Raw genomic sequence first — 16624 nt, forward strand, 5'->3', positions numbered from 1 at the left:
TCCAAAATCTGCATCCCTCTTATCCCTGCAGCTGCCCAGATTCACATCTCCGTGCAGTGAACGACAGCAGAGCCTCCTTGCAGACAAGGTGTGCTCTCTGCTTGAAAAGCCTCAGTCTTGCTGTAACAATGGGGACAAAAGCGATTCCCCCCAAGGCACAGTTTGCAATGTGGACCTGCCATTCTTCGGTCACCTCCATGCTGGCAAAACAATTGCATCATGCTCAGCCCTACTTGCAAAAGCTCCCTCCCATTTGCAGCGGAGGATTGAGCAGCTCCTGGACCAAAAGCAGCTTCACGAGGCAGCTTCGTTTTGCAAATGGGGAAAGTCAGATGTAGCAAAAATCCCAAAGTATCTTCCCACCGTGCGATGTCAATGACAAAACATTTGCAAATTCCAGCCCCGCTCCCAAGGCTCCAGCTGCTGCCAGCACACGTCCAACAAGAGGCGATTGCTTCAAAAGGGGAGAGGTCAGTGAGTGAGCAGCATCTGCAGCACGGCCAGAGCGTCTGGGCTGGGAGAGGAGCTGCAGCCCTGCGGGACTCCCTGTTGGAGCTTCCAGCCCCAAATGGAGCCAAACGCTGGGGCTGAGCATCCTTGTGTGCCCAGGGCTCCAGGGATCGGGGCTGAACAGTGGCACCGGTTGGGTCTCATCTCCAAAATGAAAAGCACGGCTGGTAAAGTAAGCGTGCGGCAGGCAGAACCAAGAGGATGGGAGAGGGGATGCGAGCACAGCCAAGTGTCTGCTCCACAGGGGAACGGGGACAGCAACAGGCATCGCACAGCCAGAGCACTGCAGAGCTTTAGTTAATCCTTGGGGCAACCCTGCAAGTGGCAACAGGGGTGGGATTGGTTTTATACTGGGGAAATGGAGGTGTGGGGATGCGTGTTCCTCGTGGGGCTGCGGCTCAGGGAGGAACGGCGGCTGCGGGGGATGTTTGGAGGCAGAGCTTTGGCACCTCCTGGGTTATAAATCCAGCAGAAGCCGCCACGACCGCCTATAGCCCAGCCCTCGGCTCATTCCCTTCCAGCCACACGAGCCACTTATCTCCAGCTGAAAAACCGCAGCTGATAAAATGCTCAACACACCCACACTGCTGCGCGGCGGGGATGGCGACCTGAGCTGCACAACAGCGCTTTCACAAAGAAGCCCCAATTTTACCATGTCCCACACCACCACCACCCATCCCACCCCTCCTGAACCCGCAGCCCCAGCGAGCCAGCAGGAAAGAAAGGACAAAAAGAACTGATTCCTCCCTGTCTTGCTGCCCTTATTCCCCCCTCTGAGGTAGACGAACCGCCAGGCTACCAGCGGCTCCCGTCCTCGAGCGAGCCTGCGGCACGGTGGCACCCGGTGGCCTGCGTCCCCAGCCCTGTCCCCCGCCGTCCCCGCTCAGCACTGCTGCAGCAGGCAGGTGGTGGTGGCTGGCAGTGGCCTCGGGGAGCTGCATTTCTCCGGGGCGATGACGGTGCCTGTGTAGTGGATGCAGGAAGCGTTGCGCGTCCGCACGCCCTCGCCGCACGTCTGGGAGCATGGCGACCAAGGACCCATGCGCCAGAGCGGGCAGGGAACGTCACCGCAGGGTTTGATGTCCTCAGGCTTGAGGGCTCGGTCGCAGGTGGCTGAAGGTTGGCCTTCGACATCCCGGCACTCCACCGTCCGCCTCTGCCAGCCGGAGCCGCAGGTCTTGGAGCACTCGGACCAGTCGCCCAGCACCCACTGCGAGGTGAGCATCGGGCGGATGATGTTGGCCGACTTCTTCTCTTTGTCCTTCTGCTTGCTGAAGGGGACGTCTTTAGGGATGAAGAAGGTGTACTTGACTTTGGGTGGGAAGACCTCGCTGGCGATGGTCAGCAGTTGGACGGTGAGGGGCTCGGGGAGCTGCCGGAAGCTCTGCAGCCTCTCCAGGGTCGTCATGGAGCCGCTGTACTTGAGGATGGTGCCGTTAATGAGGATGTCCTGCTCCATGGCTGAGATGGCAAAGTCGCCGTTCAGCAGGTACCTGCCCTCCAGGGTCCTCAGGGCCAGGTAGTTCCCGTCGTGGCGCACCCCGCGGTGGCTGCGCTGCTTGATGTCAATGTTGGTTGCCCCAGCCGGGATGGTGACGATGTCATTGTAGCCGTACCTGCGTGGGGCGAGGAGACATGGTTATTTTCCTGGCCTTTCTAAGGGGGACTGTGGCTCTGAAGCCATCTCTCAGTATCCAAGAGTACTGCAGGACTGGAAACGCTGCGGTTGTGCCAGATGTGCGCTTGGCTGGAAGAATTTACTAAATTAAACATAAAAATGAGCAATGCAATCAAATGAATTAGCACAGTTATCAGCCTTGGTAGGAAATTCCAGTTATGTTTATGTTGCCCCTGCTCCCCTTCGTTTGACATGGCTGCAGGGTTTGGCATGAAAAGCCAAAGTGCCCCATGGCTTTGTCACTGCTGATGGCACAAGGGGACAGGAGAGCTGGACGCTGCTGGCACCGTGTGCGTTGTCCAGATGTCACTGCTCACATCTGATCAGGAGCCAAACAGTTAACAGCACAGCCACCTCGGATCGCATTGGTGCGAACTGGAAAGCCTTTCCTAGAAAACAGCAAGAACTAGGGCAGCAAAAATACCGCTCACCGCAGGCGGGCATCGCTGCACCGGGTACCCCAGGCTCCTATGGGAAGGGCTGGCAGCCCCATCCCGATGCCAAAAGCTCCATTTGAGGATACTGTGCCGGAGGAGGACTTTTCTGCAGAGCACGATCCCTGGGAACACTTTGCTTTTCCCTTGGCTCAGGGCTGCGTCCCTGTGTGCTCCCAGTGCTGCAATGCCTCCCGGTGACAGTGACTAAATGCCACCTTGGCACCCCGTCCCCCCGCATGAATCACGCCGCGGCGCTGGCAGGGGGCTCGCACGCATTCCCCAGGTTGACGCTGCGGTTGGGAATTATGGTCGGAATATTTTGGAACAAAGCCTCAGGGTCAAAGCCTGCTCTCAGTCGCCCTGGCCTCCATAACCCCGATCTTAATGGGATCTCTTCTTGGCTGTAGCTACCACGCTAATCTCTCTTTAGTCAACCACAAACAATTCATAGGAGAATGGAAGCTCCATTCATCTGGCTCCCTGGAAGGAAACCATTTAGGAAATCTAATTTGACTGAGTGAGTCACCTCGCCGCATGGAATTGGATGTGCCGGGCTTTGTTACTATCTGTTCAGCAAAAGCCTCTGTGGGACACATTAACTCCAGCTCCGTGACAAAGCAGCAAAGATTTTGGGTGACAGAAAGGGCTGCCCACATCCTGGGACCTTATGAAGCTGAGGATTTTTGCTATTCGTAGTCTAGCAAAAGGGGAATGATGGGAGGGGGATGGTTTCCTGAGCATCATGCTGGTTTGCAGGAGAGAGAAGCAGGAACGGGTTTTGCTGCACAAGAGCAAAATGCACCGTGTCAAGTACGCAGCTCACCCTCCTGCATCACGGCACCTTTCAGAGCCGTGTCCTGTGCAGCAGCCATTGCTCCGTGCAGACACAGCAGAGCAGCGCAGTGGGGACGCGTGGGGTCGGTGCAGGGGAGCCCGGCCGTGGAAACGCTGCCTCTGCTCTTTGCTAAGCCCGGACTCGATCTCGTTTCCTCTGCGGCGAGCGTAGGAAGCGCTTACGCAGACACGGGGCTTTGTGAACATCTGCCCAGCACCCCCGGGCCGCCCGCAGGCACGGAGTGAGCAAAGCTCCCCGGCCAGATGTTGCCGGGTCAGGAGCTCCACGGAGCCAGAGCAGCTTTTCCAGTCACAGCCTCAAGAGGAACAAAAGTCTCCTCGCTCCCTTCCTACAGCCTGATGCTGCTTTTCCCCCTCTCCGACCTCTGAGGACCGCTCTCCCCTGTGCCTTACTTGGATCGGTTGAGCGAGCCGGAAATCTTCCTGCAGGTCGAGCCGTTGCCGCCGCACACCCCGCACTTGTCCAGTTTCTTGGAGGACCCAACAACGTGGTCGCAGCCGGCCTTGATGCACTGCCCGTGCACGCAGATGGACAGGGTCTCCGGACCACACAGTGTCCCGTCTATCACCTGGGGAGAACAGACAAGGAGTGTGGAATTTGCAGGAATTTGCTCTGAGATGGGAAGAAAGATGGACGTTGGGAACTGACATCGTGAGATATCCTACTTTGGGCTCGAAGACTTTAAATTCGCTCCTTCCCCTGGCTCGGCAGAAGAGCTTGCAGCGGTCCCGGGGGGACACCCCGGCGTACTTGGGGACCCACTCCAGCTGGTTCCCCTCCTGATCCGTGAAGTTGTAGCTGTTGTACTTCTCGCACTGCTGCTCCCGAAAGCTCTTGCCTAAAATGAAAGGCAAAAGCATGACCCAAAAGCCCTGCGCCGCGAGGAAGGAACTCTCATCCTCCTCAGCGGAGATGTGGGAGGGACGCGAGGACGGTGGGAGCACGCAGAGAGGAAGATGCTGCATTGCCTCTGATGGACTGCAGAGCAAGCACGGGGTGCTGGAAAAAAGCACGGGGAGCGGGCGAACCTTTGGGAACAGTGTCAGGCTTACCATCCTGCGGGCACTCATCGGTGTGGCACGACTGGTAGCGGGTGCGCTGGCCCTCGCAGTAGCGGCCGCCGTGCTGGGGCCGGGGCCGGTCGCAGTGGCGGTGGGAGAACTGCACGCCGCCGCCGCACGTCCGCGAGCATGCGCCCCACGGGCTCCACGCGCCCCAGCCGCCGTCCACCGCCGGCTGCAAGAGGCCACGAAGGTGGAAAAAGTGCAACCATCCCATCCCCCCCCCTCTCCTCCGCCCCCAGCTCCTCTCCCCGTGCCGCAAACCGGGGCCCCGATCCAGCAAAGCACTTAAGCGCGTGCTTTGCGTGAAGCTGTTGCCGGCGCGCACGGGTTCGTGTGCTGGAAGTCTGCAGTTTGCTGACTGGCTCGGGAATCACTGCTAATTCCCCCAGTGAAACAAAGCAAATAAATCAATTTTAATCTGAGTTAATTGCAGAACCGCTCGCTGTGGTTAGGACCAGACCGGTCCTATGATCCTGTATAAGCTCTGTACTGGTTTTGGCTGGGAGAGAGTTAATTTTCTTCGCAGTGATTGGTATGATGCCGTGTTTTGGATTTAGGAGAAAAACAATGTGGACGTGCTGCACGGAGCCAAGGGCCTTTCACTCCTTGTGCTGCCCTGCCAGCGAGGGGGCCGGGGGGGCACAAGGAGCTGGGAAGGACAGAACTGGGACAGCTGACCCAAACTGGCCAAAGGGATGTCCCATACCATACAGCACCGTGCTGAGCAATAAAGCTGGGGGGAGCTGGCTTGGGAGGCTGCCAACGCTTAGGCATCGGTCAGCAGGTAGTAAGCAATGCACAGCATTTGTTTTGTAAACATATTTTTCTATATATATATAAATACACGAATATAGAGAGGTGCAACCCCAGCCCTCCAGCCCCCATCCTGCAGTACCTGGGGCTGCAGTGCTTCCTGTGGCAGGCAGGCTCCATCCCAGCACAGCCCGCCGCCCGTGCAGGGGGTTCCGTCAGCCCAGGGCAGGCTGCCATTCTTGGTGTGGCACAGCGGCTCCCCACCACTGGTCCTACACCACAGCTGGGCGCAGACGTCCTCCTCTGTGGTGTTGGGACAGTGCTGGAAGTCTTTGCCGAAGATCTGCTGGCACTGCTGGTCCAGGCTGTACAGGGCCCCTCGGCCGGGCAGCTCCGAGGGCAGGGAGAGGGCTTGGGCCGGGGCATCAAGCAAGCAGTCACCTGCAAGCAGCAAGGAGGGGCAAGGATCAGGATGGAGGTGCACTGGGGTGACACCATGGGTGGCACCAACAAGAGGACACCAAGAGGTGATGGATGCCCCGTCCCTGGAGACATCCAAGGTCAGGCTGGACCAGGCAGTGAACATCTGATTGAGCTGTAGGTGTCCAGGAAGTTGGACCAGGTGGCTTTTAAAGTTCCCCTCCATCTCAAACAGTTCTAAGATGATAAGGGGACAGAACTCGGCCTGAGGTCTGATTGAACCCCCTTCACCCTCCAGAATTTGTAAAGAGCCCAAGCAATCGAGGGAAATGCTTTAAATTCTGCTGAGCTGAGCTGAGCCTTACCGTGCCCTCCATCCAGGAACTCGGTGAGGTACATGGCGCTGCATGGGGACCAGGGCTGGCTCTTGTTCAGGTGGACAAAGAGCGGGGCCATCATATGGTGCTTGCCCAGGGGCCCGAAGAGCCGCTCGCAGGTCTTGGAGTCATCGTGAGGCATGCTGAGCACGTGGCCTGCAGAGCAGCGAGCGTCTCGTATTAGTTATCAGCCTTTTCCTGTCGCTGCAAACGCTACTTGCTTCCAGAATAGAAGCAATCATAGAATCATAAAGGTTGGAAAAGACCACTAAGATCATCACGTCCAGCCATCAACCCACCACGCCCACTAAACTAAATCAACCAAGCTAGTTAGCGAGACGGCACCGCTGCAGGTGATACCCAGAGCAGAGATGCTGGCACTGGGCTGAAGAAAGCAGAAAAGCTCCAGAAGGGGACACATTACCCAGCTCGTGAGCCAGCGTGTAGGCGGCCTGCAGTCCCTCATCCTCGATCACCGAGCAGCTTTTGTTGCGGTCACACATGGTGCCGATATCCGCCACCCCAAGCGTGTCACAGCCTTGATGCCCGCAGAAATCCTGTTGGGAGGCAGTACCCAAGGAGGCTGAGGCAAACCAAAATTCCACATCCTAAAAGCACTAAACTCCCTAACTGGCTTGACTTGAGCCAGCTGGGAGCTCCGTCCCTTGCAACGGGAGCTCTCCTCTCCCTGGGGGCTATCTCTAAACCTCATCTCCCCCAGCGTCCACGCCAAGAGACCCCCAGACCTGTCGGGTGAGCAGGATGGCGGTGTCATAGTGCTCAGGGTGCCGGTCGCTCGGTGGGTTGAACTGCTGCTGCCAGCTGCAGAAGTTACGTAGGGTGAGGCCGCCGTTGTCCGACACCTCCGGCCCCGCCGCCTCCTCGTCCACCACCAGCACCTTCACCACCACCAGGTTGATGGCATTCTTCAGGCTGGGGTGCTTGTAGATGCGAGCTGCCATGGACATCAGGGTCAGGACATGGTTCTGCAAGAGGGGAGAAAGGTGGGGTGAAATCTCCTCTGCGAAGATGTGTGGTGTACCTGCTACCTTCTCTTATTTTTATACAATCATGGAATCATTTAGGTTGGAAAAGACCTCTAAGGTCATCAAGTCTGACCATGAACCTACCTATCTATGCTAGGAAAGGAGAAATCAAACCCATTTATGGAGTCTACCGCATCCAAACAGTCATACATCCACTTGGGTTGATGGACTAGGTGTTGCCATTCCCATACACGATGCTGTGCACCTGTGCCTGCAGAAGCCATGGTCATAGCTGTGCCACTCCATTTTCTGCCCTTCACACCCAGCACTACTACTCTTGAAGGACAATTCTGGGCCGTGCAGAGCAGCCCACACAGCCAAGCCACGCGTGGCCCCTTCCCACCACGGCCTCAGCTCCTGAATGGGGCTGTGACTGTGGGGCTCCCACACCAAGGCTTTGCCCAGCAGCATCCTCCGCTCAGCAGCCGGCGATGACTTCATACGTCAAATGCGCCAGCACCGTTCCGGCTGATGTAAACATCTTATCGGAGCATCGAAATTCCTCTTCTGCTTGGCACACATTCAGAGACCCGGAGTCATGAGAAAAAAATGCACGATTACACAACAGTGAGTATTGGGAAAGAGAAAGTGGCTTCTCTCGGCCCCAGACAGATTGCCTGCCCGTCTCACTGCAGCACCAGCATCGCACGGCGCTGCTGGGAGCCCCGAGAGCTGCACATCCCAGATGGGATCAGGAAGGAGCACATCCCTGGAACCTTCCCATCAGCAGATGTCTTGCTTCAGCAAATGCAGCTGAAGCCTTCCTTGGGCTGCAGCAAGAGAGCGGCCCCAGCGAGGCTGGTGGGAGCACAGCCGACTTTATTTAGACTGGCCAGCACTCCGCGACATGGTTCACGTCCCGGCCAGAACATGCAATGAATGTCATGGAGAAGTCACCACGCAGACGAGGTCCCTGAGAGTGCAACCACTCAGAATCACACAGTCATTAAGGTTGGAAAAGACCTCGGAGATCCCCAAGCCGAACCCCAACCCATCCCACTGTGCCCACTGCCCACGTCCCTCAGTGCCACATCCCCATGGCTCTGGGACATCCCCAGGGACGGTGACCCCACCACTCCTCGGGCAGCTGTGCCAGTGCAGCACCACTCTTTCAGAGGAGAAATTTTTCCTTAAGTCCAACCTGAAGCCACTTGCTGCAAGGGATGAGGGAGTTGTTTATCCCATGGGGGACATACCTACACGTAGCATAAAGCCTTCCCAAAATTACCCCCTGGAGCTCCCATAACCCCAGACAGGACTCTGTAGGGTTGTGCCAAGCCAAGGAATTATTCCAGCAGTGGGAATGGGGAGCTCAGAAAACACTCACCCGCCTGCCCTTCATCTGCAAAGCTCCAGGAAGAGCTGCAAGGATGGAAAGTGAACCGAACAAACAGCTCTTTAGTGCAGATTAAAAGGTCAGATTCACTTGTTCCACCATCTGGTGTCTATTTATACCCATCTTTGGATGGAGTGGGAGCTCGCTGGGTTTCGGGTGGCTGCTGCTGTGCTCCGGGGAGAGCAGCAGCACACCTGCACCTCCTCGCTGTGGCCAAGGGCTGGGAGCTGGGGCTAAACATGAGCCCTTTAGCCCCCAGGGCTGAGGAGAGGCTCACTCTGCTCTTCTGGCCAGCAGCTGACCACAGATGAGCTGAATCCTGCTCTTCACATCCTCCCTGATCCTTTGCAAAGGCATGAGCCATCCGGGTGGGAACACCACCAGCTTGGGGCTGCCATCCCAGCACCAGCTGAGATCTGCTCGGGGACAACACAGCCCTTCCCCAAGCAGCTGCAGGCGACAGATCATGGGACTGCAAACAGCACCTGCAGCGATGAGGCTCAGCAATGAGAAAATAAGACAGAGTACGGAGAAGTGAAGCGGTTGCTTACAACTTGCCATTGTTGAAGGATTTCACTTTCTGATACAGCCTCTTGCAAAATCCCTACTTACGTTCTTCTCCAAAGGGAGCACTTGCAGGTCTGCAGAGATCCCCAAATTGTTTTCTGGCTTGTTCATTTGTTTTTAAATAGTGTTTTTGCAGGGGAGAAACCATGCTTAGACACTATTACTGTGGTATGCACATGATGGTCCAACACCCATGCAGGAGGGCAGCAGGGTGCAGCTCCCCCCCAGCTCCCAGCAGGACCAGCAGCAGGAGAGCTGCTGTGCTCAGCCTGGAGTGGGGCTGTGGTTTGTTTGTTTGTTCATAAGGTCGCCTTCTTGCTTTCCCCTCCCTGGAAGCCAGCAGTTTTGCAGAGGGGAAAGAAACGCTGAGATTTCTGGAGCACAAAACAGACAGAAGGAAGAAAACACAGGGTCAGATGCGAGGGCTGCCTGGTATTGGAAACAATGCACGCAGACATCCCAGCCTGCATTCCTCCCCTGAAACAACATCTGCTTGCAGCCCCCCCAGCTCGGATGCCCTGCAAATTCAGGGCCTTTGCCTCCAGGCCACATTGGCATCAGGTCTGAGCATCAAGGAGGTAGCAGCAGGACCCTGGCTGTGGTCAATGGTCCCACGTGCTGGTCTTAGAAAGAAGGGATTGCAACAACACTCCTAAAACCTCATAAATCTGCCTGCAAAAACCGCAGAAGTCAGGAGAGGAATCCCGGCTTAATCAGCCCGACCCAGTTTTGCTGCGGTCCCTCACGTGCCAGCCCTTTACAGCAGGGGTTGCAGATTCCTCGCTTGCAAGGCGAGCGGCCGGCAGCCATCCATCTGCAGGGGGAGGCTGAGAGAACGTCTCATCTGCACCCAAGAGACGAGAGAAATCCCACCGCAGGAATCCGGCCCCGCTGCCAACTGGCTGGGGATGGGATGCTGCGGCCACGTCCGTAACCCTGCGCTGCTGTAGGTGTCCCAGCACATCCCAAGCATTGCAGCATCGCTCTGCAGGTGCACAGCCCGATCTCCAGCACAGCAAGGAAACAGCCCCTGCAGCAGCTCCTGCCTCAGCTCCCCCTTCTCCCCAACCCCACCTCCTGCGACCCACGGCTCAGAGCAATGTCCAGAACCCAAATCTCAGCCCCGGTTTTGCTGTCACTTTGAAACTTCCTCCTGGTTTACATGAGTAGCAATTCTGCCTCCATCAAGCTCTTGTTATCTAAATTCGGTTAACAGCTGAGTTATAATGGCTCAATCCATGACACAGATTGATTAGAAATAAATCACTAATAGCATTTCCCTAATAACAGCATGGCATTGATTGTAATTGGCGATGCTTGAATGCATCTCATGGTGACTATCCTCTGCTTGATCTCTTACAGCTTATGCAAGAAACTAACAGGGAATGCAAACAATGCTCGTGACCTTCAATAAATATTCAGCAGTTGAAGTGTGGTTACGGGAAGAGAAGTCACAGCAGAAATATGAAGGGGTTCTTTTGACTCAATGTTCCTGCTGCCTGGGCATCTCCTTGTAACAGCACCAGCACTTTTTGGCTGCCCAGCGCCAGGTGCTTATGGAGCAGCAAGCAGTTGTTCAGGTCTCTGGAGGTGGGAATTTCTCCCTATGTTTGTGTTGCAGAGATCAAAATCTTAGGGGAGAAACCCACGCTGTAAGAACTGCCACATGACCAGAAAGGTTTTCTCCCAAATTCTTAAGTGTTACTGCTCTGCTCCTCCCAAGTGTTATCTCTAGAAGTTTCCTTCCAATTAAGAAGCACTCAGAGATGCTGCAAAGATACTGCTCTCTGGGACAAAGAGGAGACGGGAAATCGGGAGCTGAGCAGACTGGAAGATAATTAAGGTAATTAAGGGGGAAGCTGCTGTGTCTGCCCTGTGGTATCGCCCACGCTCTGGGGCACAGCACCAGCGCTCTCGCCCCGTGCAGCTCAGCAGCTCAGCCACAGCACAGCTCTGCATGGAGGGATTTTGCTTTTTCCCCAGCTGGGCATTCTCATGATTCTCCCCTAAAATGCCTTAGCTGTAGCAGGAAGCAGACCCCTGGGTGTTGTGCAGCATCCACTGCTTTTCCATCCTCTATTATGAGTACTATGAGGAGTCTGAGCCCTCTGGGTTCCAGAGCCCAGCCTGGGGTTATGCAAGCAGAAGAGAGCAAAGTGCAAAACCTAAGTGCTGATGAGCACCAGCAGAGCAGCTGAGATCAGCTGGAGCACCAGGACTCCGCATTTCTCAGGGTCAGGCACCGCCTGAGCAGGGCTGGAATGAAAGCTCTGCTTTAATAGGAATGGAGAAACGGATGGAGACCTGAAAAAAAAAGGATAAAGTGGCAGAAGTGGCAAAGCCACACTGCCAAAGCGCAGATGATGGTTTCAGGTGTTCCATCTACAAGGGCTCCTCCACCAGCCCCGCACCCAACCAGCCCAGAGGATGAGCAACTTCAGTGCATGGTCACCAGCTGCAAAAACCCACAGATTTCAGACTGGATGAGTAAGATTTGAACCTGAGGACCTAAACAAGCCTTTGTGCAAGAGCACAGCAGAACTCAAGGCACAGCGCAGCACGGGACTGCAGGCAAGAGACGGGGAAACTGAGGTGACCTCCCCGAAATCAGGGACTGGAGCTGCTCGCCACTGAGAGCCGCTTTGAGCACGGGAAGCGCACACCAGGACGGCGGGACCAGCCCAGCCCTTCGCAGTGCCGCAGTCCCGCTGCCTCCGCTCGGCTGCAGCAGGTGGCTCGGGCGCAGGGCTGCGATGTGCACGGGCTGCCCGAGGGCACGGAGCTCCGCGCATCACTCCGTCCCGACGGGAGGAATGGCTTTAAGACCCTCTGTCCTTCCGCCTTGGGGACACGGGACAGAAGGGACATCGCCGTGCTCCCCGGGGTGGATGCTGGGTTTGCAAATGGTCCCCTAAACACCGAACCCCTCCTCGTGGGCTCTCCTCTGAGCATTAGGGGTGGTAGATCCCGTCCGGGGGCCGGGTGAGGGCACGGGGAGCTTGGGAGGGAGGACAAGGATGTGGGAAGACAAGAGAATAAAAGAGAGAGGGTGACAGGAGGGAACGGATACGGTGGGAATGGGGGGACAGAGGCAGGAGATGACAGAGAGGCAGTGGGGACGGAGACAGAAGAGGACAAGAGAGGACAGACGGGGTGGGGACGGGGACAGGAAAGGACACGGACAACAGAGATGGCCAGGGGGAGAAAATCGAACCCGGAAGGACGGAGGGGATGGGGAAAGTAGGGAACGGAGCGGCAGCGGGGATGGGGACAGGAGGGGCCAAGCGGGCCAGCGGCAGCTCTTACCTCCACGTCCTCCCCGTAGAAGCGTACCATGGACGCATCGGCCACCAGCAGCGTCTCCACGTAGCGCGCCTCGGAGACGAAGCGCCGGGCGCGGCGGAGCGGTTGCCCAGGAGCGGCTGCGGACCGGGGCCGGGCGCGGGTCGGGGCCGGCGGGGCGGCGCGGCGCTGGAGGCGGTGCGGGCGGCGCCAGGGCGGGCCGGGAGCGGGCGGCCCGAGCGGCTGCAGCGCGTACGCCGCCCCGTCGAGCAGGAAGGCGGCGCGGAGCCCTGCACCGCAGCGGCTGAGCACGGCGGGTGCGTCGGGACGCCCTTCGACGGTCCCCGCGTAGAAGCAGCCCCGCCGAGGAGCGGCCCGGCCCGGCGGCCGGCGGCCTCCCAAGCGCTGCAGGCGGAGGCGCGGGGCGAGGAAAGAGGCGTCGGGTCGGAGGCGAAGCACGACGGCGCGGCCGAAAGCGGCCAGGCGCAGCGCCAGCTGCCCCGGCGGAGCGGGCAGGCGGGCGGGCAGCAGCGGCTGCGCCTCCCGCGGCGGCGGAGGCAGCGCCCAGGCGTGGCACAGCAGCAGCAGGTGGAGCGGAGCCCGCCCGCCCAGCAGCGCCCGCCGCCCCATCCCGGCCCCGCCGGGCTCCCGGCCCTCGGCCCCGCGCTGCCTCCCCCGCAGCCTCCGCGCCGGCTGCGGAGCCCGCTGTATTTATACTTTCTCCCCCGGCTTTGACATAAGAGGTTTATTTTTGATCTCTCGCTGTTCTCCCCACTCCCCTCCCCTGCCAGCCAGAGGCTGGGGGAGGAGGAGAAGTGAAAGAAAAAAAAAAAAAAAAAGAAGCAAGGAAAAAAAAAAAAAAAGCACTTTTGGATGGGGTTTGAGGCCAATCAGGCGCCGGGAGCCCCGCCTGCCTCTAAGTGTCAACTTCAGCCTGTTACTCTCCCAGCATTAACCCCTTCAGGCCAACCTCCGCCCGCCCGCTCGGGGTACTGCCCCGGTCTGGGGTCCCGCTGCTGCTTTCCCCCCCCACCAGAGGCATTGCCCCGGGGTGAGCCCTCCCCCAGCTCCCCGGGTGTCCCCTTCTGTGCTCCTCGGGACACGGCTCCAAAGCACGAGGCCTTTGCCATCTGCAGAGCATCTCTGTGCAGCCTGCGGGGCAGGAGGTGCCTGGGGACCGCTGGCCCCGCGGTTCCCATGTCCTTTGCTCTGCCAGGGCTGGAGCTGCTGGCCCCAGGGGAGTCTAGAAGTGACAAACGCGGAGGTTTCCGTGCCCCAACAGCTGGGTCCACATGGGCTTCCCTCGGGCTGGGACAAAGCAATGGGCTCAAGTGGCTAAACCAGACTTGTGGAAAATGCTTGGGAGAATAAAGCAATGCAGCCAGCTCCTGCTGTCCGTTTGGGAGAAGCATGACATCATTAAAATCCCATATCTCCTCCTTTCAGAATTGTTTTTTTTTTAATCTCCACATCCACGTTCCCTTGCAGTCAGTGAGTTTAAAGGTCTCAGACTGCAAAACCAGGCAGAACTGTCCTGTGTACAGAGGTGACAAATGCTGGGAGGTGGGCAGACGCGTGCTGTCCCTGGCTGGGAACCTGCTTAGCTCCCGGAACAACCCCACTGTAATGGAGCAAGGGAAATTACTGCTTACAGATTACTTCTTCTTTCCTCCTAAACTCTCCTTCCCCATTAGTTCATGAGATTCCTGGCCTCCTTGTGCAGCACGGAGACATCCTGGGATGTCCCTGCCGCAGTCTGGGGGTGGCACATCCTATCCCACTCCATGTCCTCATTCGTGTTTGTTTGGTTTCGGTTTTTTTCCCTTAGCTTAATCCTAAAAAGATCTGAATGAGTGAAGCAGCATCACAGCTCCCTGGGAATTGTGCTTTCCTGTAGCTGGGAAATTGCTCCTGGCCACTGCAGGCAGCGCTCCCTCTACACAAGGATGTATTTACATCTGTTTTGCTATTATTATCTCCACTTAAAAGCCACAGCCCTACCTATATAGTAAACAGTGGCTCCAAATAGCAGCGCTCCCTGGGGCCAAGGCTCTGATTGCTTCTTGTCTTTTTAAAGTGTGGTTTTCTGCGGCTGTAGGAGGAGAAGGGAGGAAAGAAATGCAAGGTACAGTGCGCTTCATTCTGGGACATCTCTGCGAGGCTGCGTATCAAACGTGCTTCCCTGACACCCGGCCTTGGCTGCTCTCCCCCAGCCGCCCGGCTGCAGCTGGAGGGCCTTTGTCATACTTCAGATTTGCATTTGAAAATCAGCAGGAAAGCACAAATCAGGACCAGGAGCCAAAAGCGAGCCATGCCTCTGTCTCCCCCAGCCCCAAAGCTGCTTTAGGAGCCTGCTGACGGCCGGGCTTTGCTGCAGGAAAGCAGAGGGGTGCCCCTGCGCTGAACTAGGCCAGGTAAGGCTGCAGGCGATGCAGGGCACGTCTCTCCGACAGGATGCAATTTATTCCCCGCTTTCCGCTCTCGTTGCCGCATCTTTGATCTCGGAGGACGTGCCTGCCTCTTCGCTCTGAGGCACCGCTGGTTTTCATTAGCAGCTCTGTGCACACGGTAGCTGGAATTCCTCGTGGCCGATACGAGCCTCGCCGGGCTCGTTACGAGCTCGAAGGCAGCAAACCCACACCTGGCCGTGACTCCTGCGGGCAGAATGGGGCACCTCAGCGCTTCCTGGGGTTCTGCACCTCAAACCCTCGCAGCAGAGCGTGCTGGTGTCCCCTCACCCCACAGACAAACGCCGGCTGTGGCTTTCATTCCTATAGGGCTGTCTGAGCATGTGAAAGCCATTAGCGTAGTCACTGTGATTTAAAGACCCTTTTGATCACGCAGCTTGCAAACGTCTTCCCCTCCACATGTCCCAAACTCTGCAAAGCCACGCAGTGACTGTGCCCTTCTGTGTCTCCCTGGGCTCGTGCTGCCCGGCACTCGTCTCCTGGGGGCTTTTGGCCACGGTGGTGAGGCCCATCGTACAACCAGGTTGTGCCCTTCGGGGAATCTCTGCGGTGCTCTGCTGTGCCCTCTGGGAACGGGCTGGCGGTGCCGGGCTGCTGGGTCGGTTCGTCCCGTTCGCTTTGCCCTCAGCCCTCATCCCAGCCTGGGGCAGACGATGGGGAGAAAGCGGAGCGAGGAGCTCAGCCCTCCGCTGCAGAGCATTGCCGCTGGGTGTCAGTGCCGCCCCGCAGCGCCGCGCAGCACGAGGAGCCCGCAGGGCAGAAGGACCCGCACCCACAACCCATTCCATTCGTTTTGCTCTTAAAGCGAGCAGGTGGGAGGAAATCTCGCTCGGAACATCCATCCGGGCTTTAAATCAGGGTCCTGAGCTCGTGTCCTGCCAGCCCATCCTCAGGGAAATGCCTTCGCTGCAGAGGTTGGGAGCTGCGGTCGGGGAACTGGTTGCAGCGCGGTGCTGGGCTGGGCTTGGCTGCGCACGAGGAAGGGAGAGCTGGAGTGAGAGGCGACTGAATGAAGGACAGGAGTGGATCATCCCAGCGTAAATCCATGGAGCACAGCCACGAGAGGGCTCCCGTGGCTCACAAGTGCTGCTGCTTCTGCATCGAATGCTTCAAACCCGTCATTTCCACGGGTTATACCCATCCCTCGGTGCAGCCCTTGCTCTGGGGAAAGCTGTAATTTCCACTGGGCCTCTTAAAAGTGGGATAATTTGGTGATTCTATGACTCTAAAAGCCGATTGCCGTGCCCAGACGGAAGGGCTGCCGGCTCCATCATCCCCCCCTCCCCCCCCCAAAGCTGGGTGCTGCGCTCACAGCATCCCTGGGTGCCGAGAGCAAAGACACGCAGGGATTTCACCCCAAAGGACGCAGACTCAGCTTCCTAAACCTGCCCGCACCCACATTTTCATTGTCCGTTTTTAACTGAATGTTGATTCTTCACGCAAAGCATTGCATCACATCGCTTGTAACGCCTTGATTCCCAGAGCAGGGAAGTGGCAGCAGAGGGCAGCCTCGCCACGGGCTGGCTCGGGAGCCGCGCTCGCTGGCCGCAGGTGCGGTGCAGGGGTGCGGGATGACGGCTTTCCAAAATGCGGGACATCCCATCTCAACGCTGCTCTCCCAGCGCGGGTGTGAGGCCCGCAGCGTGGCCGGGCACCCGCACGGAAAGAGAAGAATCACCGAGGGCCGCTCGCTGCTTCCCTCACCCTCTTGCCGAGCTGGTTTTGTGCGGGGTTGAAACCCTCTGTGTGTGTGGGGGGGGAGATTTTGCCTTCAGCCCCCGCCCTGCATCGCTCCCCCCCCAGGGCACAACTGGGGAAGGGGCTTGGCCT

At 57.8% G+C, this 16624-nt stretch overlaps 1 protein-coding gene across 1 annotated transcript; it reads right to left on the minus strand.

The window, feature by feature from the left end:
• ADAMTS8 (ADAM metallopeptidase with thrombospondin type 1 motif 8) lies at nucleotides 7–12971 on the minus strand. Its single transcript, XM_021375982.1, has 9 exons — nucleotides 12351–12971; nucleotides 6842–7081; nucleotides 6520–6652; nucleotides 6084–6251; nucleotides 5441–5739; nucleotides 4534–4717; nucleotides 4147–4319; nucleotides 3874–4049; nucleotides 7–2126 (listed from the first exon to the last, which is right to left on the minus strand). The coding sequence occupies exons 1-9, from the start codon at nucleotides 12954–12956 to the stop codon at nucleotides 1394–1396; spliced, it is 2712 nt and encodes a 903-aa protein (XP_021231657.1). The 5' UTR covers nucleotides 12957–12971; the 3' UTR covers nucleotides 7–1393.

This window comes from Numida meleagris, chromosome 23, assembly GCF_002078875.1.
Source record: "Numida meleagris isolate 19003 breed g44 Domestic line chromosome 23, NumMel1.0, whole genome shotgun sequence".
NCBI lineage: Eukaryota > Metazoa > Chordata > Aves > Galliformes > Numididae > Numida > Numida meleagris.